This window comes from Phyllostomus discolor, chromosome 12, assembly GCF_004126475.2.
Source record: "Phyllostomus discolor isolate MPI-MPIP mPhyDis1 chromosome 12, mPhyDis1.pri.v3, whole genome shotgun sequence".
NCBI lineage: Eukaryota > Metazoa > Chordata > Mammalia > Chiroptera > Phyllostomidae > Phyllostomus > Phyllostomus discolor.
In genome coordinates this window covers 15,417,728-15,445,407 of record NC_040914.2, presented here as the reverse complement: position 1 = coordinate 15,445,407, position 27,680 = coordinate 15,417,728, and the positions used below count along the sequence as shown (strand labels likewise).

General features: G+C 50.9%; 1 protein-coding gene across 2 annotated transcripts; it reads left to right on the top strand.

The window, feature by feature from the left end:
* The first annotated feature begins 124 nt into the window (after nucleotides 1-124).
* On the top strand, nucleotides 125-27,318 carry XRCC1 (X-ray repair cross complementing 1). 2 transcript variants are annotated; one of them, XM_028529655.2, is made up of 17 exons: nucleotides 125-312; nucleotides 738-830; nucleotides 11,400-11,510; nucleotides 19,415-19,573; nucleotides 20,474-20,548; nucleotides 20,646-20,751; nucleotides 20,912-21,021; nucleotides 21,095-21,206; nucleotides 21,361-21,619; nucleotides 21,954-22,070; nucleotides 24,410-24,503; nucleotides 24,670-24,802; nucleotides 25,076-25,130; nucleotides 25,223-25,362; nucleotides 26,461-26,551; nucleotides 26,919-26,994; nucleotides 27,082-27,318. In XM_028529655.2, exons 1-17 carry the CDS (start codon nucleotides 262-264, stop codon nucleotides 27,193-27,195), a joined length of 1,896 nt encoding a protein of 631 aa, XP_028385456.1. In that variant the 5' UTR covers nucleotides 125-261; the 3' UTR covers nucleotides 27,196-27,318. The 2 variants fall into 2 exon arrangements, with proteins under 2 accessions (XP_028385456.1, XP_035868907.1); XM_036013014.1 differs by lacking the exon at nucleotides 11,400-11,510 and having other exon boundaries at nucleotides 150-312.
* The last annotated feature ends 362 nt before the right edge of the window (nucleotides 27,319-27,680 follow it).

Below are 27,680 nucleotides of genomic sequence, written 5' to 3'. Positions count from 1 at the left end.
GCCCTCCCCCCCGACGTGACGTAAACCTCACCTGGAGGGTAGTCTAGAGAGAAAGCTTGTTGCTAGGGAACTCGGCGCCTCTCTCGGGAGAGACACGACTGGGCTTGCGCGGAGTTGACGCAAGCGCCGGCGCGCCGCGGTTTGAAAGGCCCGAGCCTTCCGCGCTTGCGCACTTCAGCGCGCGCTGGGAGCACCCGGGTCCCGACCCCCAAATCGGACCCTGCTTCATCTTTTGGGTCCCGCGCATCCCACGACGTTGACATGCCGGAAATCCGCCTCCGCCATGTGGTGTCCTGCAGTAGCCAGGACTCGGTGAGAGCCTGGCGTGGGGGAGGTTGGAAGACGTAAAGGGATTCGTGAGTGGCCCCCACGAGAACTTATGGATTGTAAAAGGGAACTTCATGGAAGTCTAAGGAGTAAGGAGGGGGTCATGGGGGCATTTCCAGATTATAAGGGAATTTTGAGAGAGATGTGAAATGAGGGCACTTCCGGGAATCTATGGAAGTGCTGGAGAGAAAGGAGGAATAGGGGAGCTTCCTTGGAGAGCCCATAGGTGAACTTCCAGGGGAAAGTGTTGTAGGGGACTCAAGGCGGGGCGGGGGGGGGGGCGGGAAAGGGGAACACTTAAATCTGGGAGATCGCAGAGAGTTTGGGAGGACTCAAAGGAATAATCTAAGAGCAGGGGATCTAACTCTCATCTCGGTACCCTAACTTTCCCTTTCCCGTCTTATCTCCAGACCCATTGTGCAGAAAATCTTCTCAAGGCGGACACTTACCGAAAATGGAGGGCAGCCAAGGCAGGCGAGAGGACCATCTCTGTGGTGCTCCAGGTGATCCTGCCCTTCTGCTGTCTCCTTCTGACCAGGTGGCATTGGGTTGAGGCATTTTCCCTCTGGGCCTCAGCTTCCTTACCTGGAAAAAGGGCACTGTGGTTGCCAGAGGAGAAAAGCGATCCAAGGACTAGGCCAGGGATGATCACAGGAATTAGCGTGTGGCTGGGTAGGTTACTTCTACTTTCTGGGCCTCAGTATCCTCAGCTGGAAGAGAATGAATCATTTCCTGGTGTCCTGCCTTCTAGTCGGGCTGCTCAGGGTGCGAAGGTGTCTCGGGAGATCATCTAAACCAATCAACCCCATTTTGAAGATTGGGAACCTAGCACATGCAGGGGAGGAGTGAAGTAGCTAGTCTAAACCACTATTTGTGCAATGCTGGCCAGGTTCTGTTTGAGTATGCAGTTGGAGGGAGGCAAACAGGAAAGGGTGGTTTGACCTGAGATGGTTACAGAATTCCAAACAGGCTATTCCTGTCAGGAATAAGAAACCAGTGGGAGAAGAGAGCTAAGTGTGTTTTAAGCATCTGTTCTTTGCCAGGTGCTGGCCTTGGTGTTTTATTTGCATGATCTTGCTCTTCACAAGGGCAGCGTGGTGTAGGGGCCATTATTAGCAGTAATTAATGGCAGTGCTAAGACTTGAACCCACAACTATTGAGTGTTGGTGCACATAACTGTTTTGTCATACTGGAGAAACATCAAATTTTTTCCTCTTACCTAGGCACTCATTGGTTGATTTTTTTTTAAAGATTTTATTCATTTTTAGAGAGGGAAAGGGAGGGAGACAGAGAGGAAGAGAAATGTCAATTGCCTCTCCCTCTCATGCGCCCCCTACTGGGAACCTGGCCTGCAACCCAGGTGTGTGCTCTGATTGGGAATTGAACCTGCATCCCTTTGGTTTGCAGGTTGATGCTCAATCCACTGAACCACACCAACCAGGGCTTGTTGGTTGATTCTTGTATGTACCCTGACTGGCGATTGAACCCACAACCTTGGTGTATCGGGATGATGCTCCAACCAACTGAGCTAACTAGGGCCTGGTTTTCTTGGTTTGGGCCATATTCCTTATTTCTGAGGTGTTTGGGGAGGTATGTTGGGGGCAAGGCTTACGTGATTATGTTTGATACTGAACATATCCTTCGTCTCTCTTGTGCAGTATTTCTGAAAAAGTTTTGGGTCACAAATCCTTTTGAGAATAGGAGAGAAGCTGAGGATTCTCATTCCAGGAAAAATACACAGATCTACAAAATTCTGGTTGATTTTAGGAGTTTAAATATTTCATAATTCCCTAACACAATAATAATAATGTCAGCTAACATTTATTCAGTGTTACAACTGCCAGTCACCATCCAAAACACGTCATGTGGATGAACTCCTTGAATCCTTAAAATACCCCATGACCTAGAGTCTATTATTATTCCCATTCTACAGATGAGGACACTGAGGCCCAGAGAAGTTACACAGCTTTTCTAGACCAAATGTTTTAAACTGAGGGAGATAGAGGTTGCTGATGGTTTAGTCTTGAGAACTGCATTCAAGCCCCTAGCTCTCCCTGTTACTCACTCTTTGACCTCAGGCAAATTGTTTCATTTCTCTGAACCTGTTTTCTTATCTGTCCTTTGGGAATAATGAGACTCAAGCCCAGGGTTAGTGTGATGATGTGGTGACATAATGTCTGCAAAAGGGCTCTGTCAACATGTTGGTATTTGTGTAAAGGGAGGGACTCATGTGTTTGTTACTGTGTGATGGTTCCGCTGGGCTCTCTTATGATCCCGGGAGAATCTCCTGTGACCCTATGAGAATCACATCTCATTCTGTGCCTCAGTGGCAGTGGAGGCAAGGAGACTGAAAGCAGAAAAGACAGAACACAGGGGTGAGGGATTTGAGGGTCAGGACGAGGCACAGGGTTCTCTGACCTGGGAGACTGAGGGAGGTGGTGCCACTGTCACTGAAATGGGGAACTGAGAGAAGGGGCAGCTTGAGAAGGTGAAATGTCCCATTGGCATGTCTAGGCTTGGAAGGGCTGTGGGATATCCAGGGGGCAGCATCAAGGGGACAGTTAGGGATCGGACATGGAGCTGGAGACAGCTGTTGAAGTTGTTAGCACAGCACCTGTAGATTCAGGAGTAGGTGGGTTCATTTCTTTATAAATGCATTAAATGTTTATGAAGCACCTTCAATAGGCCAAGCTGTTTAGCTTTGGGGGCCATATAGTGGTGGATAGCATAAGATATAAATATGTCAGTCCTGTGGAGCTTTCATGTTAAGTGGGGAAAGTCAAAAGTGAAACATCAATCAGCTGACGAGTGTTGTGGATGAAAATCAGACAGTTAAGCCAAATGGGGAATTCCCCAGCTGGCGGAGGAGGCGGTGGCAAGAGGTTTTTATTTAAATAGGGAGCCGGGGAAGGCCTCCCTGAAGTGACGAGTGAGCAGAGTGGGCTATGTAGTGAGCTGTATAGATTCCTGGGGAAGAAGCTCAGGCTCCTAGCAGGGAAGCCCATGTGGGTGGAGAAGAGTTAGCCAGGGGAGAGAGGTTGGAGATGAGCTGACAGGGTGGAGGTGAGGCCCTGTGATGCTGAAGGCTGAAAGCCTGTGTAAGGACCTAAGCGTTTGCTCTGGGTGAGACGGGAGCCACTGATGGGCTCTGAGCAGAGAACGGAACCTGGCTTAGGTTCTCAGAGAGTTCTGGTTTCTGTGTTGAGAATAAACTGCAGGGGCAAGTGTATGAGCAAGCAGCATTGCAGTGGGTAATCTACCTGCTGTCAGAGGTCCTTTGGAAAATCTGATTGCTTCTGGCAGGTGCCAATATGCAGGTGACTCCATATTCACCAAATACTGATTTTGGTTCTTTTCAAGTGATGAGGCTGAAATTTCTGCACATCAAGACTCGCAGACTAATCTGTGTTGCTTTTTCCTGCTACCCTGAGTTTTTCCTCCCAGCAATATTATGCCGCATCAGGATAGTCCCACACGGGGCTCTGCTCCTGACAGCCCCACACGCCACTGCTGTTTGTCGGGGCCCCAGAGTCTCTGTTGCCAGCCCATGGCCTGCTCCCAGGAGGAGAGTTTCCGTCTCTGTGCTCACTTTTCCTGGGCGGGGGGTGGCTGGGACGTGGTCCAGGTGGAAGTCCAGTGCCCCACTGGAGGTGCGTCCTTTAGGAGAGATGTTCAACAGTGAGGTGGCACATGTTTCTTTCTTTCTTTTTTCTTTTTTTTTTTCCTTTCAGGGGTTTTCTGATTGCTTGGTTTTAAATTGGTTTTTATCTTCTTTTAATGTGTAAGGTGTACAGCAAAGCACACAGTTCTGTGAATCCTCTTGGAGTACAATGTGTGCGCCACACTCAGATCACGTGATAGGGCATGCCCCTTCCCCAGGCCCCTGCTGCTCCTCCCAGTCACTGTCTCCCACAAGGGTAACCATTACCTTGTTTTTTTAGAAAATATATTTTATTGATTATGCTATTACAGTTGTCCCATTTTCCTCCCTTCACTTCCCTCCACCCTGTATACCCTCTCCCACCCATATTCCCCCTTTTAGTCATGTCCATGTGTCATACTTATAAGTTCTTTAGCATCTACATTTCCCATACTATTCTTACCCTCCCCCTATCTATTTTCAACCTACAGTCTATGCTACTTATTCTCTGTACCTTTCTCCCTCTCTCCTCCTCACTCTCCCCTGTTGCTAACCCTCCATGTGATCTCCATTTCTGTGGTTCTGTTCCTGTTCTAGTTGTTGGCTTAGTTTCTTTTGGTTTTGCTTTAGGTGTGGTTGTTAATAATTGTGAGTTTGCTGTCCTTTTACTATACATGTTTTTTCTTTATCTTCTTTTCTTAGATAAGTCCCTTTAACATTTCATAAAATAAGGGCTTGGTGATGATGAACTCCTTTAACTTGACCTTATCTGAGAAGCACTTTATCTGCCCTTCCATTCTAAATGAAAGCTTTGCTGGATAGAGTAATCTGGGATATAGGTCCTTGTCTTTCATGACTTGGAATATTTCTTTCCAGCCCCTTCTTGCCTGTACGGTCTCTTTTGAGAAATCAGCTGACAGTCTGATGGGAACTCCTTTGTAGGTGACTGTCCCCTTATCTCTTGCTGCTTCTAGGATTCTCTCCTTCATTTTTACCTTGGGTAATGTAATTATGATGTGCCTTGGTGTGTTTCTTCTTGGGTCCAACTTCTTTGGGGCTCTCTAAGCTTCCTGGATTTCGTGGAAGTCTATTTCCTTTGCCAGAATGGGGAAGTTCTCTTTTATTATTTGTTTAAATACGTGCTCAATCTGTTGCTTTTCCTCTTCCCCTTCTGGTACCCCTATAATTCAGATGTTGGAAGGTTTAAAGTTGTTCTGGAGGTTCCTAAGCTTCTCCTCGTTTTTCTGAATTCTTATTTCTCCATTCTTTCCTGTTTGGTTGTTTTTTTTTCTTTCTTCTGGTCCACTCTATTGTTTTGAGTCCCAGTTTCCTTCCCATCATTTTGGTTCTCCATGCATCTTTCTTCATCTCTTTTATGGTAACCTGCATTTTTTCATGTAATTTGTGCCCCAAATCAACCAATTCTGTGAGCTTCCTGATCACCAGTGTTTTGAACTGTGTATCTGATAGATTGGCTATCTCTTGGTCGCTCAAAATGATGAGTCCTGGGGCATTGATCTGTTCTTCTGTTTGAGACATCTCTCTCTCTCTCTCTCCTTTTATTTTTTTTTTTGGTCTGGTCACTCCTGTTACGGTGAGGGGCAGAGCCTTAGGTGTTCACCGGGGCTGGGCACCCCAGTGCTAGATTGTGACATTGTATGTGGGGGCGGGGGCGGGAAGGAGGGAACAATGGCGGTAGCTCTGTTCTCCTGGGACCTCAGTCCCTTCTCTGGGATCCTGGGTTGCGCACTCTGCCCCAGTCCACAATTGCCACCTCACTGGCAGGTCTGCCAGCTGCTGCTTGCGTACTCAGGGTCCACCCGTTGCGATCTTGTACGTCCCAGATGCCTTACGCGCTCCTGGTTGACTTATGCGCCCAGTTTTCCCTGTTCGAGCGCCACGACCTGCGCCGGGCTGCTACTCTCTGCCCCTCCTACCGGTCTGGACGAAGGGGTCTACTTCAACTTCTTGGCTGTCCGACTTCCCTTCAGATAAATTCTCTGTCAGTTCTGGGTGTTATTCTGCCTCTAAATTGTTGTTGTTCTAATCTTGGTTGTGTGTGGAGGTGCGGTGCGTCCACCTATGCCTCCATCTTGCTGGAAGCTCTTTACCCTGATTTTTAACAGTATCGATTTCTTTAACAGCATCGGTTTCTTTAACAGCATCGGTTTGGGATTTTATGTAAATGGAATCATGCTGTATCTACTGTTGTGTCTGGCTGCTCTCACTCCCTAGTATGTTTGTAAGTTTCATCCACGTTGGGTGTAGCTGTGGATGGCTCATTCTCATTCTATAGACTGTTCCATTGTTGGAAATAACCATTGTGGTTTTCTTAACTTTACTTTTTGAATGCCTAGTATATGCATATGGTACAAAATTCAAAAGGCATAAAAAGGCACAAACTAAAAAAGCCCCCTTCCCCACCCGCTTCCATCCCCTTCCCCGCTTCTGCTGCCTGGTTCTTCCCCCTCAGGCGGCCACTGCTAGAAGTTTCCTGTGTGGCCCTCCTGGGTCATGTGTACACATATAAACATGTATATCCACCCCTGGCTTCCCCTTTTTAAATTACAGGGTATTTTTTCAAATAACAATATATCTTGGAGATCCCCTGTCACTGCACAGAGTTCTACCTTATTCTTTGAAATGGTGCATAACATTGCCTTTCATAGATATGGGACGATTTTTTAACAAGATGTCTCTTAGGAACGTTGCAAACCGACCATGTGCCCTTTGTCTTGTTGTCACGAATTGTGTCCTCCTGAGAAAGGGGCACACAAACGTGGCCACAGACGACAGTCATCTTGTGCTTAAGCCCTTCTTCTAACAGCTGACACTTACTGAACACTCTTTTTTCTGAGGTGAAATTCACACAACATAAAATTCACCATTTTAACCATTGAAAGTGTACTGCTCAGTGGTTTTCAGTACATTGACAATGTTCTGCAGTCATCGTCACTAACTGAGGATATTTTCATCACCCCAAGAAGAAGCCCCATAACTCGAAGCAGTTGTGCCCCATTCCCCCTCCCCAGGTTGGCCCTGACAGCCGCCAGTCTACTTTCTGACTATGGACTTGCCTATTCTGGACATTTCATGTAAATACAATCATCCCCCTGGCTGGTGTGGCTCGGTGGATTGAGCGCTGGCCTGTGAACCAAAGGGCCACCAGTTTGATTCCCTGTCAGGGCACATGCCTGGGCTGGGGGCCAAGTCTCTGGTTGGGGGTATGAGGGAGGCAATCAGTTCTTGTTTCTCTTGCACATCGATGTTTCTCACCCTTTCTTTCTCCTTTCCTTCCCCTCTCTCTAAAAGTAAAATAAATAAAATCTTTATTATTTTTTAATTTTTAAAAAAGATTTTATTGATTTATTTTTAGACAGGGGAAGGGAGGGAGAAAGAGGGAGAGACACATCAATGTGTGGTTGCCTCTTGCCTGCTTCCTACTGGGAACCTGGTCCACAACTCAGGCATGTGCATCTTTAAAAACAATAAATAGCCTCTCTCTCCTTCCTTTCTCCTCTGTCTAAAAATAAATCAATAAAATCTTTTTTAAAAAATTCATAAGTCTGTGGACATTTGGGCATTTTCCATGCACAAACATTTTTATGAGAAATGTTTTATTTATCAAAAAAATGAGAGAACAGAGGATCAAGTCAGAGAAACACACTCTTGACTCACCTGGGAGAAGTGGCAGAAGTTCATGCTCTGAACGGCCGTGTGGCAAGGAATGTGGGTGGCCCCTGGGACCTGAGGGTAGCACCCTGTCAGCAAGGAGCAGGAACCTTGGTCCTTCGGCCACAAGGAAGTGAATCCTGCCGACAGCCAGTTCTCTTGGGAGAGGACCCTGAGCCCCAGATGAGAACCACAGACCCAGCCAGCACTCCAATTTCAGCCCCTGAAACCCTGAGCTGAGAGTCCAGTCATGCTGTGTTAGACTTCTCACCCATAGAAACTGAGATCCTAAATGTGTGTTGTTTAAGCTGCTAACTATGTGGTGAAAAAAGAAGAAGAAATACAAGGGAGTCTGTATGTGTAGAGTAGAAGTAGTTATAAGAATTATTCATTTAAAATACAAATATATACATCCTACCAAATATAGGGCCTGGTACTTCATAATGTGGGAGAGGTAAAAAGGTTGTGTTTTTAAAAAAGATTCTCTTTATTTTTAGAGAGGGGAAGGAAGGGAGGAAAAGAGGGAGAGAGACATTAATGTGTAGTTGCCTCTCATGCACCCCCTACTGGGGGCCTGGCCTGCAACCCAGTCTTGTGCCCTGACTGGGAATGTCACTGGAGACCCTCTGGTTTACAGGCCTGTGCTCAATCCACTGAGCCAGACCAGCCAGGGAAAAATGTTGCATTTTAGCCTGAAGGGTTGAAATAGGGAGTTGAGAAGAAGCATTGGTTTATAGTCAGAAGTTGGGTCCAAATTTCTCTGCCAGTCATCAGTTCTGTGTGACATGTGAGCTACTTATTTGAACCGAGCCTCAGTTTCTCCATCTGTAAAGCTGGGACAGTAACAGACCCTTCCTCCTAAAGTGGTTGTGAGGATTCAGTGGTGCCTGGCCCAGGAAGAGCTTCACCAGCAGTGGAAGGCAGAGCAATGGCCCCCTACAAGCTGTCCACATCCTAATCCCCAGAACCTGTGAATTTGTCAGTTTACATGGCAAAAGGGACTTTGCGGATGTGATGAAGTTAAGGATCTTGAGATGGTGGGATTAAGCTGGATTATTTGGGGGAGGCAAGAACAATGTAATCACAAGGGTCCTTACGAGGGAGAGAGGGAGGCAGGAGGACCGGAGTCGGAGGAGCGGTTGACCACAGAAGCAGAAGTTGGAGCGACGCCCTTGCTGACTTGGAGGCTGGGGGGAGGGGCTACAAGCCAAGGGAAACAGGTGGTTTTGGGGAGCAAGGCAAGGAATCGGCTTCCCCCCTAGACTCTCCTGAAGGAACCCAACCTTGCTGAGACCGTGGTTTTAGCTCAGTGAGACCAGATTTCACACTTCTGACCTCCAGATCTGTGAGATGTGCTGTTTGTAGCTGCAATGTTCGGCAATTTGTTAGAGCAGCAGAAAGAAACTAATATACCAAGCACCTGGCCCGCTGAGAGAATCCAAGAATGTCAGCCTTGATGGTTCCTTTGTGACAGTTGAGGAAGCTGTGGCAAGAGACTCAACCAAAGCCACTTAGTCAGGGACAGTCGAGTGAGAATTACAATTCAGGGCATTTGCTTCTTTAGCAAATGGTCACTGGGGGCTTCCTGTCCATCTGTTCATTCATACGTTAGGAATGTATTGAAGGCCTTTTATGGTGATGAGATCAGCTGACGTTTATGGAGCTTTGCTCTTGTGGCAGGCACTCTTCGGGGGCTTCACGTGTATTCCTTGTTTGAGTCTTCCCAACAGCTGTGTGCGGTAGAAGTCATTTCTGTCCCCATTTTATAGGTTAGGAAACTGAGGCCCAAAGGGTGCCATGAAACCATGTGCTCCAGGACCACACGGCAGTAAATAAGCAAAGCAGGGAAGGATCAGGCGCTCGCTGTTCTTGGCATTTGGGACACAGTGTAGGGAATGACTCATATTGTCCCTGCCCTCGTGGAGCTTAAAAGTCTGGTTGGGAGAGGGATGCTAGGCAAATACAAATAAAACATATAACTATATAATATCCAGTGGTGATAATGGAGAAAAACAAAGCAGGCGTAGGAGTTAGAGAAGCCTGGCAGAGGTGAGGGAGGCCACTCTGCTTGGTCTGAAGAGGTGGCGTCTGAGCAGAGCCCTGCAGGAGGGAGGGAGCCAGCCAGCCAGGGAAGGTGTGGGGCACTAGTAGTCTGGGCAGGGGGAGGACAGGCGCAAAGGCCCTGAGGTGGGAAGGCGCCAGCCTGCCCTCAGGACAAAAGGAAGGCTGGCCTGGCTGGCAGAGAGCCATCCAGTGTGGCGGGAGGCTGAGAAGTCAGGCTGGCACTGTGCACCTGGGCAGCACTGCCCACCGGGGCAGCAGCGCAGGCAGGCAGGGTCGCCAGGAGGCCAGCGCGCCTCAGCCTCGGGAAGGCCCTTCCCTCATTGCCGTCCCTCCAGCACACCCACCCGGTGGTGAAGGAACCCTGGGCTGTGCCGCCTCTAGCCAGACTGCCTGGGCTCCTGTCCCAGCTCTGCCGTTCACCAGCTGTGTGATCTTAGGGAAGTTACATAACCACTTCCTGCTTTGTTTGCTCAAGTGTAAAATGGAGATAATAATAGCCCTGCCTTGCAAAGCCGTTGTGAGGAGAGAAGATGCGTGCGTTATGTGTCTGGCACATTGTGGGTGCTTAGATGTCTGCTGCAGCGTTGTTATGGGTGTTATTTTATTATCTGTGTCATCTCAGCTCCCTGCAGAAGGAGGGTTATTATGAGGACCCTCCCCTTGCACACGTGAGTTAGCTGCTTCCCAGAGAGGTTGTACATCACCCAGGGTTGCACACTTGGAAATGGTAGGGCTGGATTTGAACCCAGGCTTGCCCCACCCCAAGTGTGGGCTCCTTCCTTCCATGTGGGGGTGCTTCCATATGTAGCTGTGTGTAGGTGGTGTCGGGGCGACCTCTTGACTGAGAGGTGGCAGAGCAGACTGGAGCATCAGATGACTCTGGTGGCTGGGGCAGTGTAGGGTGGTGGACTGGGGACATCTGAGAGTTGGAATAACCTGTCATTCTGGGATCCAAACTAGAAAGCAGGAGGCTTGCCTCAGCCATTCCCAACTGCATTCCCCTCCCTGCACCCCCCACATGGCTTTCCTTACTCTTAACTGTCAGAGGGGATGGCAGGTCTTCGGGGGAAGCCTTTCTGCAGGTAGCTCTTTCCTGCTTCCGGCAGGTGACTACTAAGCATTGACTATTAATGCCTCCTGACTGACCATGGTAGAGTGCCGATTACATACCGGACACTGTGGCTGTAGTATTTATGTGCATAGATACAGTTATCACCCCCTTTTTCTGGTTGAGGAGACTGAGGCTCCAGGGTGTTAGAGGCTGTATAGCTAGTGTTTGGCAGAGCTGGGATTCACACTCAGGGAGCAGTGGTGAGAAAACCAGACCAGGGTCCTACTCTCAGAACAGGTCCCCAGAGTCTGGTGTGACTGGGGGTGGTTAACTCTGGTAAGTGTCCTACCAGTTACCTTGAGAGAGCTCCTTGGCAGCAGGTCCTGTGTGCATTTGGCAAAGTCTTGAGGAGTCAGGAAAGTGGGTGTGGAGGTTTATGCATTCAGTGAATATATTTTGAGTTCCTACTGCTGCATGTAGGGGAAAAGGTGGCACCACTCAGTACTGGCCACCCACTTGTCACAGAGTTGACATTGCAAAGAGATAGGGTGGCTCAGATGTGGGTCATCCCTCTCCTGAGGTCCCGAGGTCACAGCGAGCCCAGGGCAGAGCGGGCACTGACAGTGGACTTTCCCTCTCCCGCAGCTGGAGAAGGAGGAGCAGATACACAGCGTGGACATCGGAAATGACGGCTCGGCCTTCGTGGAGGTGCTGGTGGGCAGCTCAGCTGCAGGGACCGGGGAGCAAGACTATGAGGTAAGCAGGGCCTTGCGATGGGCCCCAGGCTGATCCCTGTCCTGGATGCCCCATCACCGCTTCCCCTGGGGCCTCCTGGGCGCCAGACCCGGACAGACCTGCGTCACGCTTACTGCTGCCCTCTGTAGGAGCCCAGTGTAGAGAGACAGGTGATAAACTGTGTACAGCTGGAAGGAGACCCAGTTTGCATTGTGGTGGCATAAACAAACAGAGTCATGTGTTTTTTCTGAGATTCAGTTACTGCTGGAGAGCAAAACTACTTTATTCAGCTCCAGGGCTCTCATAGATGTCGCTGCAAATTGAGATTTCACATTGTGTGGGATAGGCATCCAACACGATGTTAGTCACTTCATTTACAACAGATGTTTACAGAAGGAATGCCTTTTGCTCTATTACAAATACTTTTAAATGTTGGCACAATCCTTTTTTTTTTTTAACTGGTTGAATTAATTAGAGCTGGATTGATGTTATCATAGTTAGACAGCTAGTTAATCAACAAAATGTTTTTGGGTAAAAATAGACCTACTGTGACAAAGAGAGTTTAATTATAAGTGAACAGACCAGCTTTCTACAAGATATTTTTTTTCTTGCAGTTAGAATTTTTTAAAAAATATTTTTATTTATTTATATTTAGAGAGAGGGGAAGGGAGGGAGAGAGAAAGATCAATGTGTGGTTGCCTCTCACATGCTGCCTACTGGGGACCTGGCCTGCAACCCAGGCATGTGCCCTGACAGGGAATTGAACTGGCTACTCTCTGGTTTGCAGGCCGGCACTGAGTCCACTGAGCCATACCAGCCAAGGTAGAAATTGTTTTTAATTGAGGTATATTTTGCATACAATAAAATGCACAGATCTCACGCCCTGGCTGGTATGGCTCACTGGACTGAGTGCAGCCTGCAAACCAAAAAGTTACTCGTTCAATTCCCAGCCAGGGCTGGGAATGATCTGATCAATGTCTCTCTCCCCCTCTTTCTCCCTTCCTTCCCCTCTCTCTAAAAATAAGTGAATAAAATCTTTTAAAAAATGCACAAACCTTAATGCAGAAGTCAAAGAATATGACAGATGTATACACCTGTGCAGCTGTCCCCCAGATCAAGACACAGAGCACTGCCAGCCTCGCTGAAAGTTCCCTCGTGTTGCTTATCAGCCCTCCTTCCGCCTCCCCCGGCAGCTCAGGCAACTCTGACTTCCTTCCTGCCACTGGAGATAGTTTTGCCTGTCCTAGAATTTGACATAAATGGAATCTTACAGTATGTACTTTTATGTGAATTGTTCTGTTTTATTATTAGTTATTGTTAGTCTCTTACTTTGCCTAATTTACGAATTAAACTTTGTCACAGGTATGCATGCATAGGAAAAATAGGATATATAGGGTTTGGTGCTGTCCGAGGTTTCAGGCAGCCACTAGGGGTCTTGAAATGTTCCCCCCTTGGATGAGGGGAACTACCGTACACACTTACTTTATACATATTCCTTACTTACCTGAAAGTAAGTTACATACGTGATGTCACTTTACCCCTTTATCACACTGCCGTGGGTATTCCCTAAAAACAAAGATGTTTTCTTCATCTCAGTACAGTCATCAAGATTAGGAAATCATCGATACAGCATTCTACTGTCTGATGTTAGACCTTATGTGGATTTCCTTCGTTGTCCCAATGACGGTCTTTATAGTAAAAGAGAATTCAAAGTACAGCACAGGAAATACAGTCAGTGATAATGTAATAACTGTGTAGGTGCCAGCTGGATGCTGTGAATATTGGGGGTCCCTTTGTAACGGATACGATTGTCTAACCACTGTTCTGTACACCTGAAACTAATACACAGTAATATTGTATGTAAACTGAGGAACTAAAAAAGTGTTTAATTTAAAAAATAATAATAAAAGAAAAAAATCAGAATCACCCATTGACTCGTCACATCTCCTTTGTTCCCCTTCACTGGGAACAGTCCCCGCAACTGTCTTTGCATTTCGTGCCGTTGACACTTCTGAAGAGCGGAGGTCGGGGGGTTTTGTAGACATTGCTCACTGTTCAGGATGTCTGTGTCTCCTCACGGTCAGGGTTAGGTCGCACCCTTGGGGCCAGGGTGCCACAGAGGGGGTGCTGTGTTCTCAGCACATCGGGTGCGCGGCCCTGCTGCTTGTTCATTGCAGGTGGTGTCAACTGATCACTCGGTTAAGGTTGTGTGGCCCAGGTTTCCCCGCTCTAAAATCCTTCTTTGTTTGTAATTAATTAATAAGTGTCATGTGAAGAAATACTTTCAGACTATTTAAGTATCTTGTTACTCCTGAAATTGGACTCACTCGTTTTGGCATCTGTTATTGATTCTTGCCTAAATTATTGATGCTATTTTTAAAAAGATTTTATTTATTTATTTTTAGAGGGGAAGGAAGGGAGGGAGAAAGAGAGGGAGAGAAACATTGATGTGTGAGAGATACTCCGCCATCGGGGGACCCAGTCCACAACCCGGCAAATGGGGACCTGGACCCAGGCGTGTGCCCTGACCAGGAACCGAACCAGTGACCCTTTGGTCTATGGGCCAGCACTCAGTCCCCTGAGCCACACCAGCCAGGGCTTATTGATACTATTTTAATGATATTTAAGTATTTCCAATTGCTGATAGCATAATAAAAATACGGTTGATTTTTTTATATTGACCTTGTATGTTGTGATCTTGCTAAATTCACTATTAATTCTTATAGGGAAATCCCTTGGGATTTGTGTAGATCCCTGGATTTTCTACATACACAATCATACTGTACTGTCTGTGAATAAAAACAGCGTTTCCTCTTTCCACTCTTCATGCTTTCCCCCCTTTTTTCTCATCTTACCACACCGAACAGTGTCTCTAACACAGTGTGGAATGGAAGTGCTGAGAGTGGACATCCCAGTCTTGCTCCTGATCGGAGGGGGAAGGTGTTGAGTCCTCCACCACTAACCGTGGTGGCAGCTGTGGGTCTGTGTGTGGCTGTCCTCTGTTAGGTTGAGGATGTTCTTTTCTAAACCTGCTTTGTTTAGAGGCTTTTTTCAGGAACGAGTGTTGAATGTTATCAAGTGTCTTTTTTTGTTCTACAAGGTAGATTTTGACAAATGATGTTTTCTATTAACAAACATTCATATTCACAAGATTATATGAGATGTCAGAAGGTAAACTGGGGCACTTGACATTTTGAAGACTTTATTTGAGCAAATGATTTAAATTGGGCAGAGGTTTTTTTTTTGCTTTTGTTTTTTTTAAAAGATTTTATTTATTTATTCTTAGAGAGAGGTGAAGGGAAGGAGAAAGAGGAGGGAAACAACCCTGATTGATGTATGTAGCTCAGCGGATTGAGCACGGGCCTGCGAACCAAAGGGTTGCTGGTTCGATTCCCAGTCAGGGCACATGCCTGCAACCCAGGGCAGGTCCCCAGTAGGGGGCATGCGAGAGGCAACCACACATTGATGTTTCTCTCCCTCTTTGCTTCCCTTCCCCTCTCACTAAAAATAAATAAATAAAAAAGAAGGAAAAAAAAACATTGATGTGAGAGATGTATCAATTGGTTGCTTCTCACATGCCCCCAAGGGGACCTGGTCTGCAACCCAGGTGTGTGCCCTGACTAGGAATCTAACTGGTGACCTTTCGGTTCACAGGCTAGCGCTTAATCCACTGAGCCACACCACACCACAATGGCCAGGGCTGTGGCGGATTCAGGTTCCTGGGGTCCATGGCGTTATGGATGAGACGAGATAAATTCACACAGACTACCGAGTCCTGTGGAGGAAAAGGGATGGCACGGCCACTCTCTCAAGGGGAGAGCGCCTCAACCCTTGCCTTGATGAGCTTTTATTAGGTTCAGTTTGCACAGGAATACAGGGTGTATACGTAAAGCTCATTAATCATTGTCAGGCAGAAATGATTAAACAATAGATAACATTCAGAGAACTCTGAGGGCTTATTCTGAGTCAGGGTCAGATAGTTAAAGGGCCATAAAATTTTGGGAAACAAACTCACTTCCTGCTTGGACTCTTTTTATTTAAATTGAGGGTATTAGCAAAGTAGGTTTCATAGGATTTTATGCATTCTTTCTTAGGCCTGATCGCCCTAGGAAACCTGCCCTTTCCAGCACAGGGTTGCGCTCACCACCAGCATTGTTTCAGGCTTAAGTCAGGCAGGGGAAGTAAGGCAGCTGAGAGATTAAGAGACTTCTTGCAGACAGAATGAGGACTCAGGCTATGTCAAACTGAGGGGTGAGGGTCCATTACCCCCTTTTGCTATAGCCCCCCAAGTTCTTCCCAGAGGGCCCCTTTGCGACTATGCCTGTCTCAGGTCTTTCCTCTTGAGGATTCTTACCCATCATTGGCTAACCAGTCATCCGCCTGGCACTAAGCAGGGTGAAGAGAAAGAAAGCAGAGGCACATTCCCCTACAAGAAAGCTAAGCTTTGTCTCCTAAGTGGCTTATGGTCCCAACGTCCTTTACTCAGCCTTAGCCTCGGGGGATTATAGCTTCTGAAACCAGGCAGGGCATGTTCCCAACCCAGGGCAAAATTGGTGTATTGTGTACACCAAGATTTTGTGTAGCCATTTTAATATTGAAGAGGGAAGAAAATACACAACATTTTCAGCATATAATGCTTTATTATTTCAAGGAAGGTTAAAACACAGCTGATACACAAAAAAAGATTTGCGCAGTGTTTGGAGAGGATGCTGTGACTGATTGAACGTGTGAAAAGCGGTTTGTGAAGTTTTGTGCTGGGGGCTTCTGGAGGGACAATGCGCTGCAGTCCGGGAGACCACTAGAAGCTCAGAGCGATCAAATCGGGACATTAATTGAGAACAATCAACATTACACCATGAGGGAGATGGCCAACATACTCAGAATATCCAAATCAATAAGATTATTGATGAGCATGAAAAACGTGTCTTTTATTTTGCAGAAAAAAAGTAAATAGACCTCTTGGCCAACCCAATAATACTGGCTACTACCCAGAGACTAGGTAGGGCTGGAAAAGACAAGAAAAATAAGGGAAAAGGGCAGAACATGCTCGTCAGAGTACATGTCACCTTTACAGTAAGTCCTCTCACCTCACACAGTCAGTAGGTTCTGGGACTTTAAGGGAAACAAAAGGACATTGTAACAAAGCCAGTTTCACCCTAGGCTAATTGATGTCAACAAGAGTTGAGTCCTTGTGGCATTCCCTCAACATTACAATGAAACAATGTTATTTGAGGACCTGCTGTACAAACCAAGTGTGAACCACATGTTGTAGTAGGTAGTAGGTAATAGTTTTCTACACAATCAACATGTTCTTTTCCCCCCTTCAGATTCTACTAAGGAGATTCACAAGCTTCTGAGGCTAACACCTCTAGAGAGTGAAGTCTTAGTCCCGGAGCCTGAAGGACAGTGTTGGGGAAGACAGAGGTCTGGTGACTGGTTTTCTCTGTACAGGGAATGGGAAGACAGTCTAGTCAACCTCCTAGTGTGGGCAGCAGCCACCAGCCAGTTTGCATTGCCCCTTAATTTTAGTCTCTAGCTGATAAATTCAGCTCCTCTGTCAGCTGAAAATCAGGCTTTTTATAAACAATTAGAGCCAAGGCCAGGGAAAGGCTTCTCTTCTGTATAATTGTCTTTGTTGTTTCCTTTTATTAATCAGAGTTGGGCACAAAGAGACATATAGTGGTAGTCTATATTTCTTCTCAGCAAAAGAGGCTTTTGGTTTTTAATTTCACAAACTCATACTTTGTCAGTTAGAAAGAGACTAAGTAACAGAATCTACCCAACTAAAAGTGGGTCACTGTATAAGACTTGTTTCCTAGGAGAGGAGCCTAGCATTAGGCAGATCCAGAGTTGATCTGGAAGCTTCACAAAGTCAGGGTGCTTGGTGGGCACCTCTTGGTTCTTTTGGACTTGCCCTCGCAGTCGCAGTATGGGTGCCGCTGCTCCATCTGTCACCCAGTGACATCCAGAGCAGGAGCTGGAGAAAGTGAAAGGGCAGAAGTTCAGTGGCCCTCTTCCATCCTCTGTTTCTCTTTAGTGGGGACAGGAAATCTTTCTCAGAAGTCCCCAGAAGCCTCCCTCTTTTTTTTTTTTATTTAAAGATTTTATTTATTTACTTTCAGAGAGAGTGGAAGGGAGGGAGAAAGAGAGGGGGAGAAATATCTGTGTGTGGTTGCCTCTCACATGCTCCCTACCGGGATCTGGCCTGCTACCCAGGGATGTGCCCTGACTGGGAATTGAACTGGTGACCCTGTGGTTCACAGCCTGCACTCAATCCACTGAGCCACACCAGCCAGGGAAGCCTCCCTCTTAATATCATATGGGCCAGAACTGGGCCATGTGCACATTCTCGGACCAGCCAGCAACAGAGGGGATTGGATCGCTTATTGTTGGATGTGAACTCTGATTCTTTTTCAAAACTGTCTGGTCATTTTTGATTATTATTTGTTCCTTTATCATACTGTCCATTTCTTTCTTTAAACTATTGAAACTACTTCTCTATTGTGTGTTTGATATTTTCAGTATAGGCAGCCTTTGTGGGCCTTAGTCTGCGGTCTGTGGTTTCTGTGAACCCTGGGTCATGGCAGCCTGTTTCCTCCTGCCTCTCGGGGTGGGCGGGGGGCGGGGGGGGGGTGGGAGTGGTGGTGTCTGTGTGTGTAATTGCTAACTTACATTCTTGGGGATGTATCTGTTGGAACTCTTGGAGGACTGGGCTTGGAGTATGTTCCTCCAAAGAGGATTTGCCCTGGCATCAGTTGGCACTGTGTGCTTGGGACCACTTAAAATTTTCAGCCTGCCCTGGCTGGTGTGGCTCAGTGGATTGAGCGTGGGCCTGGGAATCAAACGGTCACTGGTTCTATTCCCAGTCAGGGCACATGCCTGGGTTGCAGGCCAGGTCCCCAGTGCGGGGTATGTGAGAGGCAGCCACACACTGATGTTTCTCTCTCTCTCTCCTTTCCTTCCCCTCTCTCTAAAAATAAATACATAAAATATTTAAAAACAAAAACAGAATTAGTGACTGATGAGGCAAGAAGACTAAATTATGGTGTGGCAGCAAGGGTGGGGAGCAGCTGCCACCCCTAGGGTTGGGGGAACAAAAGAAAAAGGTTGGAATGATGGGAACATAGATGCTTACAAGTTGGAGATAGGGTTCCATAGAGCTCTGAAACTCAGACCCTGAATGGGATGCCCACCAGCTGGTACCAGTGTCCCTGAGAAGGGCTGGATGAGGCTGGTTCTGGAGTGCTGAGAATCTGCGAACTGGATTCATCTGGTGCCCCAGGGAGGGGAGCCTGAGCTGCTGAAGAAGCAGAGGTGTGCCTGGGGTGTTGCCCACGAGATCCCAAACAGGAGCTGATCTCGCCTCCTTCCTCCAGCTTTGCTGCCTCTCTCTAGCTCCCCCTGTTGGCAAAGCCCGATAAGGAGCAGCTGGAGAAGCAGAAACGTCCAGGCCCAGCTGGGTGGGCTTGAGCTGTGAGAATTACATTAACTGGTGCAGCCCTCCACCTCTTTGGATTCTGCTCTCCCGTTTCTGGCCGATGAGAATTCCCCTCACCTTTCCGCAGACACAGCCGTGTGTTTGCAAAAGGTGTTTGAATGCTGTGCCGGTCATTGTGAATCTTCTCTGCTGGGAGGGTTTGTTTCTCAGGCCTTGTGGCCCACCACATGGCCAGATACGGCAGGCTCTGTGCAAGAAGGATCATTCTGATCTGGACGTAGGAGGATTCCTCTGGGGCCTGTGTCAGGGAAGGATGGACCGGGGCCCAGAGGCAAGAGGGGTCTACACACCATGAGGCAGGTCGAGGTGCAAGCTGGGTCTGGCAACTCCTTAGCTTCTTCGCAGGCCCCCTGCCCTCTTCCCAGCCCCTAGGATGCATCGTTTAAACCAGTCAGCCCTGGTCCTCATTCGTTGTGCCTTCTCCCAGGTCCTTCTGGTCACCTCGTCTTTCATGTCCCCTTCTGAGAGCCGCAGTGGCTCCAACCCCACCCGTGTTCGCTTTTTTGGGCCTGACAAGTTGGTCCGGGGAGCTGCCGAGAAGCGCTGGGACCGAGTCAAAATTGTTTGCAGCCAGCCCTACAGCAAGGTACCTAGGGTGGGAGCTGGGGTGCCAGGTGCTTTGTCCTGGGCCAGGAGGGAGCTCAGGGACCAGTACTGAGTCACAGGGCTGAGAGGACTGGACAGCGGGTATCCCCTCGGGACAGTGAGGAGGCTGGGTCCCTGCTTTCCCTGAAGTGGGTTTGGGTTCCCCTCTTGCGAGGTTTTGCTTCCCGGAGGGTGTGGAGGGCTGGTGAGCTGCAGCAGCTCAGAGGGGAACTGGCGGGGGACAGCTGACTTGTTAGAGGGGTGGCCTAGGGGTAGACATCAAGAGAATGGAGTCAGACCCTGGGTGTGAGACCTGCTACACCCCTTCTTAGCTGTGTGACCTTGGGCAAGTGACTTACCCTTTCCAGCCTCGGTTTCTTGATCCTTGTAGGGTTGCTGTGAGTCAGGGTGCTAAGCTGGAGTAAGGAGACCCAGACGGTAATGACACCACACGGTGAGGGAATCCTTACCCATGGAAGCGTCCTGGGGGGTGTTCGCCTGGTCATCCAGGGACCCGGGTTCCTTCCATCTTGTGGCTCTGCATCCAGCCAGCAGAGGTGGCACAGCCCCGAGCATTTCTGTGTCCCCGAAGTGGCACCAGCACTGCCTCCCGTGCCCCCGGCGGTAATTCGGGTGTGCAGGAGAGGGTTTGCTCAGACACCTGGCAGCCTCTGTCAGTCCCTCTGAGGTTAAGGGGGCTAATGCACTTAAAGGCTTCGAGCTGTGCTGACCCAGAGCCAGGACTCCTTAGCAGCTAGAGGTTTTTGTTTTTGAAATTATCCTACAGGTACTTCGCTAGGTGAGGGAAAGAGCCAGAGAGGGGTTTCCTGGAGTTCAAGGGGTGTGGGGCCAGGCTTTGGTCCTTGGCCAGACTCCCCGACTCCCATCCCTCCTTTCCCAGGACTCCCCCTATGGCCTGAGTTTTGTACGGTTTCACAGCCCCCCAGACAAAGATGAGCCAGAGGCTTCCCCACAGGTAAGCTCTACCCGCCACTCCCCAGAGCCTTCTCCCTACCTCTTCACCCCCCCTGCCAACAGTCCATACCCATTGCACTGATCTTGCGGGACCCTAGAAGGTGACCAAGCTTGGCCAGTTCCGTGTGAAGGAGGAGGATGAGGGTGCCAGCTCCCTGAGACCAGGTGCCCTCTTCTTCAGCCGGATCAATAAGACCTCCACTGGTGAGTGTGGAAAACCCGAGTCCTAAGTGAGTACAGGCTGGGGGCCTGGCCTCCTGGGTCATGGGCAGGTCTGGGGAACGCCCATCTGTGTCGCATGGACAGGAGCTGAAGGTCTGAGGGCCCAGCCTGCTCATGCTGGTTCTACTTTCTCCCTCCGTAGCCACAGCCAGCGACCCAGCAGGACCCAGCTATGCGGCTGCCACACTGCAGGCCTCCAGTGCCGCCTCCTCGTCCTCTCCGGCCTCCAGGGCGGTAGGCAGCACCTCCAAGGTGAGAGCGGCAGCCCCTGGTGAGTGGAGAAGGAGGAGAGGAGCTAGAGTCCTCAATTCACCTCACCCCGCAGCCTCAGGAGTCCCCCAAAGGGAAGAGGAAGTTGGATTTGAATCAAGAAGAAAGGAAGACCCCCAGCAAACCGACAGCCCAGCCCTCACCACCCACCCGCAAGAGATCCAAATGTGAGCAGATTGGGTTCCTTGTTCCCGCAGGGGCCTGTGCTCCTGTGTCGAGGGGTGGAGAGGACTGGGGGCTGGGACCCTGGACCTGAGGGGGGCAGGGGCTCAGGGTTTAGTCCTAGCAGTGCTAATGGAGCTTCCTCTTTGGCTTCCTCAGTGCCAGCACCCACCAGTACCCCAGCCACCACCTCAGCCCCTGCCCCAGCTCGGGGGGCAGCGCCAGGGAAGCTCCGAGGAGAAGGCACCGAGCACAGGGGTCCCCGAGCTGGCCCGCAGGAGCTGGGGAAGATCCTTAAGGATGTGGTGGTGGTGCTGAGTGGCTTCCAGAACCCCTTCCGCTCAGAGCTCCGGGACAAAGCCTTAGAGCTGGGGGCCAAGTATCGGCCAGACTGGACTGCAGACAGCACCCACCTCATGTAGGCCTGCGACCTCCCCGCCCGCCTCCCTGCTCCCGCTCTCCACATCCCTCTGCCTTCTCTGTCTTGCCTTCCCTCTCCCTGTCTGCCCGTGTGTGTGTGTGTGTGTGTGTGTGTGTGTCTCATCATCGCACTGTGTGCGAACTCTGCCTCGTTTTCTTCCTGATTCATACGTCTCTCACTACGTTTCCCTGTGTCTCTGCTTCTCCCCGTGTCTGTCCCTTTTCCTTTCTTACTCACCCCTCGTTCGTTCTCTCTCTGTCCTCCTTGTCTCCCCCTGCCCCTTCACCCCTCAAATCCTACCTGACTGACCCTTCCATTCTGCTCCTCACAGCTGTGCCTTTGCCAACACCCCCAAGTACAGCCAGGTCCTAGGCCTCGGAGGTCGCATCGTGCGTAAGGAGTGGGTGCTGGACTGTCACCGCATGCGTCGGCGGCTGCCCTCCCGGAGGTGAGGCCTCACCGCACACTTGTGGTACACAAGTACACACATGTACACGCACTGACCCTGCCGCCATCCCTGTGCTGGGCAGTGCTAGGGATCTGGAGAGAAATCAGACCAGGGCCTCCTAGTGGAGGACATGGGCTGGGAGGGGAGAGTGTCGGAGGCAGCGAGCACTCGCCGGGGGGTTCATGGAGGGCTCTGTGAAGTCTGCTTGCGGAGAAGGAAGAGAATAGTGCAGGCCAGAGAAACAGCATGTGCAAAGGCTCGGGCAGGGGAATGGCGTGATGGGGCCTGTTTGGATTCATTTAAAGCAAGACCCCGAAGCCGCTGCTTGGCGCCAGGCGGCCTATGCAGTGGTGGGCGCCCAGACGTCAGGTCCTGCCTTCGACAAGACCTCTCACTTTGATGAGGGGCCAGGCTTGTTATGAAACAGAGGGAGGAAGCCCAAGGAGAGACCACAGTCAGTAGGGGTCTTCAAGGACTAGAAGAGCTTTACCAGGCTGACCAGAGGCCGAGAGCCCACTGGGCAGAGGAGCCAAAGCCGAGGTCAGCCTGATGTCTGGCCAGAGGAGTTACAGGTGGGGCTCAGCTTGCAGTCGGGCAGCAGGTCGTGGGAGAATGAGGCCAGGGCAGCGGGAGCCACAGAAGGCTGTGGATCTGGGGAAGGACAGGGTCAGATCTGAGGCCTGCGGTCGGAACGGGGCCTTGAGTTCTACTCCGAGGGAGAGAAGACAGGCCTGAGTGTGTTCAGAATCGGGGCTGTGCCTGGTGTATTTGAGAGACTGTCGTCTGGGGAGAGGTGGAGGATGGGGAGCGGGTGGGCCAGCTCAGAAAGGGCTCCTGGTGTCTGGCAGCCCAGCTCCACAGACCCCTCATCGGTGGTTCGGGAATCCAGATGCCTCTGGAACCAGAAGTGTTTTTCTAGATTTAGCACAAACCCACTTGGCTGCATGAGCATCCTGAGCTGATGTGAGGCTATTTATGAACTTTATTCTATGAAGTGTGTCATCATGGTTATTAGAGAAATATTCATAGTTTCATTGACAGGGCTCATCCTCCTCCGAGCCCCACCCCCTACCCGCCCCAGGAGTGATATGTAACAGTGTTCCTGGCATTTGTCTCTCTGAAATCTGAAAAATCCAAAATCCTGAAACCTGCCTTGTTCCCAGGGTTCTCAGCAGGGAGCTGGGAGGTGTGATGGGGGTGGGTTGGGTTGTGTGCTGAGAGCGGGGGCTGGGGTGTAGCCTCACGGGGAGGCTGCAGGCGAGGACCCTGGAGCGGCTGGGGCCTTGGGTGTAGAAATAGAGTGGGTCGGGGGTCTGCATTTGGACCCTGTCTGCCTGGGGGAGGTGAGAGTGCTCGGAAGAGAAGGCAACAAAACAGTGTCAGATGTGCAACAGGGTTTTGACGGAAAGAAAAACAAACCTTTAGAAAGCACTTCGTGTTTCAAACAGCAGATGACAAAAGGGTGATTCCAGATGGATGGCTCTCCCCACAGTAATCACAGACTGAGTTTTCAAAATCTTTCAGCTCAAAGAAAAAATAGTAAATCTACCATTGGTGGTTTAATGAACTGTGACACTTTAAATTCTCCGAATTTCCCATGAGACACTGCTTTCCAGAGAGTGTTGTGACTTACCTAGTAGTGTCCACCTGCTTTGGAAAAACCCAGCTATGTGCAGAAGGGTCTCTGTGTGCATCAGGAGAGCAAAGCCAACACATTGATTTGCTTCTGCTGTGCCCTGTGTCCTGGGGTCGGGGCACGGCAGTGATCTCTCTGCTCCCTCATCCGGAGAATGGGGCTGAGAGACCGCCTGCCTCGGGGTGCAGTGCGTGCGTCTCTGTCGGGTGCTGGGAGTGGGCCTGGCACACAGGAGTCCAGGTGAGTGTTTGCCGTCATTATTACCAGAACAGGAGGATTCTTCTCCTGGAGTGTCAGCAGCTTAAGGATCCATGAATGTAGAGCCACGGTCTTAAAACAGCAAAATGTATTTGCCTTTGGGAATTTTCCCTTAATTGGTAGGCATTCTCCCAGTGAGAAACTGACTTTGGTTCTCAAACGGGAAAAGTATTTCTGTTTTTTTTTAATACTTTCAGCAATGGAGCATTTGTTCCCCAAGAGGGAGGGGCAGCCAGGGAGGGCCCAGGTCCCCCGTGTGGGTGGCTGGAGACTGGGGGTCAGCGGGGTCTTCCAGAGCTGGGAAGCAGAGCAGGCTGCGGGAGCGGCCATGGTCGTGACCCTGGGTATGTAGCAAGCGCCAGTGGCTGCTGCGTCCTGAGCACCCTCCCTGCAGGCCCTGGAGGACAAAATGTGCTGTTTGTCTGAGGCCCAGTTCCTCCCCCAGGTACCTCATGGCAGGGCCCGACTCCAGCAGTGAGGACGAGGGGGACCCTCACAGTGGCAGCAGCGGGGATGAAGCCCCCAAGCTTCCCCGAAAGGTCCGCTGTTCCCCTGCTTGGGTGTGGGAGGGTGTAGTGGGAGGAGGACGTGGGTCTGACGTGGTCCCCAAAGTCTCTACTCCTGCCTCCTGTGGGCACACCTCCCCCCACACACTCCTGCCCACCCTGTCCCTTTCCTGCTCACTGACCCACCCTCTCTCCTCAGCGCCCCCAGACCAAAACCAAGCCCCCTCAGGCAGCAGGATCCAGCTCACCTCAGAGACCCCCAACCCCAGGAGAGGGCAAACCAACCTCTCCAGGATCTCAGGAAGATATCCACTTTGAGGGGGAGTGCTCAGGTCAGAGCCTTAGGAGAGGAGGGGCTGGGGGCCTGGACTCCTGGGTCTGAGGAAGGTGGGGCTGAGGGCCTGTACTCCTGGTCTGAGGGAGGAGGGGCTGGGGGCCTGGACTCCTGGTCTGAGGGAGGAGGAAGCTAGGGGCCCCTGAGGAACTGGATCTGGAGGGGAATTGAAGTTGGTGTTTGGGACGCCTGCGTGAGGACTGGGAGGAGGGTTACCAGTCTTCCCAGAAGACAGGGCAGACACCTGTGTTGACTAAGCTTCCACTCACAGAAGGACAGGACAATGGGGCAGAAGATTCTGGGGACACTGAGGATGAGCTGAGAAGGTAGCGCTGGGGCTGGGGGCTCAGGGTGGGCCCGGCCTTGGGAGGGGGGACCTGGTCTGCATGCCCTCCCTCCACCCTCTCTGCTTCCCCAGGGTGGCTGAGCAGAAGGAACAAAGGCAGCCCCCGCACCAGGGGGAGAATGGCCAGGACCCATACGCGGGATCCACAGATGAGAACACAGACAACGAGGGGCCCCCCGAGTCTCCCAGCCTGCCGGTTCCAGAACTCCCAGGTGGGAAACCTCTCCCTCCCTCCTGAGGGCGGATCTGTCCCTGTCAGTTCTCAGCTGTGACTCGGTCCAGCCAGCCTGGGACTGCTGCTTCCCACCCTGCGACTCGCCTCCTGGTTGCTTCCCTGCCACTGCCTGCATTTGCCACCTCTTTGTTCTCTCTGTCCTGTTCCGTTCTTCCCCTTCCCTCTCTGTCCCCCTCCTGAATGGGCTGTGAGCACCTCCTCACAATCCAGCGTCACCGTAGGCTGTGGCTCCACTGCAGGCAAGAATGGCCCTCCCTCCTTGTCAGGGCTCAGCCCTCCCCAGGCTTCGGGAGCCCCATGGGGGCCCTTTTCAGACCTGCAGATGCCCAGGCTCCTTCATTCGTGTGTTATGGGTGGGGGGAGCATACGGATGATTTCTGTGGGGGGGGACCTGAGTGGTGGTGGTGGTGGTGGTGTTTGTCGCCTCAGCCATGAATGCAGGGGTTGGATGGGGGCGAGCGTCAGAGCCCCTGCCGATGAGAATGGAGGGAGAAATGGAGGGAGATGCCTCTGAGGGCTCAGTGGGGGTGAGAGGCAGTGACCACTGGAGGAAGCCGTTTCCGCCTGTTTTTCGTGGACACGGGCAGGAAAGCGCTTTGATCCTCCAAAGCCCCCAAAGTGGTGTCAGTGGATCGATGGCTTGGAAGGCCAGGTTAGAATGGACTGAGGAAAGAGCCATCCTAGAGACCAGGGCCTGCCCCAAAGGGAGCGAGACAAAGCAGGCGGATGAGTGGCTGGTGGGTGGGCTGGTTTTCCACCTGGCCAAGCTCATTAAGAGGCAACAGCTCATCTGTGACTTACCTCGTGTCAGAAACACATTAGAATCATTGGCATTGTGTCTTTTACCATTAAAGAAGGCAAGACCCCAAACCCAGGCTTCTCAGAAGGCTCTGCTGGGCCTGGCTGGGACCGCTGCTGGTGGTCACTGTCCCGTGCTGGGCCTGAACGCCCCCCCCCCGTCCAGCTGCTGCCTGCTCTCCCGTCTTGCCTCTAACCGTTCTGTGGCTCCGGGCTTGTGCCTTGGCCTCCAGGGCCTCACCGTGGCTCTCACCGTGGCTCTCCCCTCGTCTCCCAGACTTTTTCCAGGGCAAACACTTCTTCCTGTACGGGGAGTTCCCCGGGGACGAGCGGAGGAAGCTCAGCCGCTACGTCACAGCCTTCAATGGGTCAGTCTCTGGGTCCCGGGGCAGGGGCGTGGCAGGCTGTGGAAGGAAGGCATCTAGGGGGATGAGAAAGGATTGTGTCCTGCAGGAGGGCGCAGGCCCTGGAGTTCAGTGCCAGCACGGCCGCACAGCTTCCCTTGGCTTCCTCTCTAAAGTGAGGCTCCCCGCCACCCTCCGAAAGGGTTGGTGACAGTGTGAGCTGCTGGTATGGTGGCCGTGGCAAGACTGGCATGTGGGAGAATGGGGGGTCCACAGGCAGCCTCTCGGGGACATGGGTGGGGATAGGAGAGGACGGCCTTTGAGAACAGCTGGGGAGTCAGATGTCAACAGGGGGGACGCTGATTCTTGGCTCCTTCTCTTCTCCCGCCAGGGAGCTCGAGGACTACATGAGCGACCGGGTCCAGTTTGTGATCACGGCACAGGAGTGGGACCCCAGCTTTGAGGAGGTGGGTCCTCAGGGGCAGGGAAAGGGAGACCCAGCTGCCCTCGAAGCCCCTGCGTCTCCTCTCACATGGGCCCCTGGCCCCCTGCAGGCCCTGATGGACAACCCCTCCCTGGTGTTTGTGCGCCCACGATGGATCTACAGTTGCAACGAGAAGCAGAAGCTGCTTCCTCATCAGCTCTACGGCGTGGTGCCCCAGGCCTGAAGTGTGTGCCCGTGCACATGCATGTGCATGCACACACACAGCTAGGTTTAATAAAGCTGATAGGTTTGGAGCCACTGCCTGTCTCGCTCAGGAGTCTCCCAGAACACCCAAGACACTCCTGGCTGTCTCCCAGCTGTCTGCCTTATTTTTGGATTTTGCTTCCTCTCTGAGGGCCAGGTCTCTGACTGCCTGAGACTTGTCCTGGGGTCCTGGAGAGAATGCAGGGTTCTCTGTCAGGGCTCTGGTAGGGAAGGAACTGTTAGTCACTTCTCCCTGGCCCCTTGGCCCTATGGTGGCAGGTGCCAGGGCGTTGGGAATCTCACACTCTCTGAGCCTGTCCCTGGGTCTAAGCAGTCCCTCTGTGGGTCCTGGGCAGGACGTCCGGCTGCTCATGAGGCATGCCTCTCGAATTGTCAGCTCCCCTGGCCACAGACGTGTCTTTCTGCAGGACACCCAGAGCCGCTCTGACTGGCACCAGCATGGTT

Coding starts and splice junctions, on each gene's coding strand:
- XRCC1 (XM_028529655.2), top strand. CDS start 262: ATGCCGGAAATCCGCCTCCGCCATGTGGTGTCCTGCAGTAGCCAGGAC. Junction 313..737: donor CCTGCAGTAGCCAGGACTCG/GTGAGAGCCTGG, acceptor TCTTATCTCCAG/ACCCATTGTGCAGAAAATCT. Junction 21,207..21,360: donor CACCCGCAAGAGATCCAAAT/GTGAGCAGATTG, acceptor TGGCTTCCTCAG/TGCCAGCACCCACCAGTACC.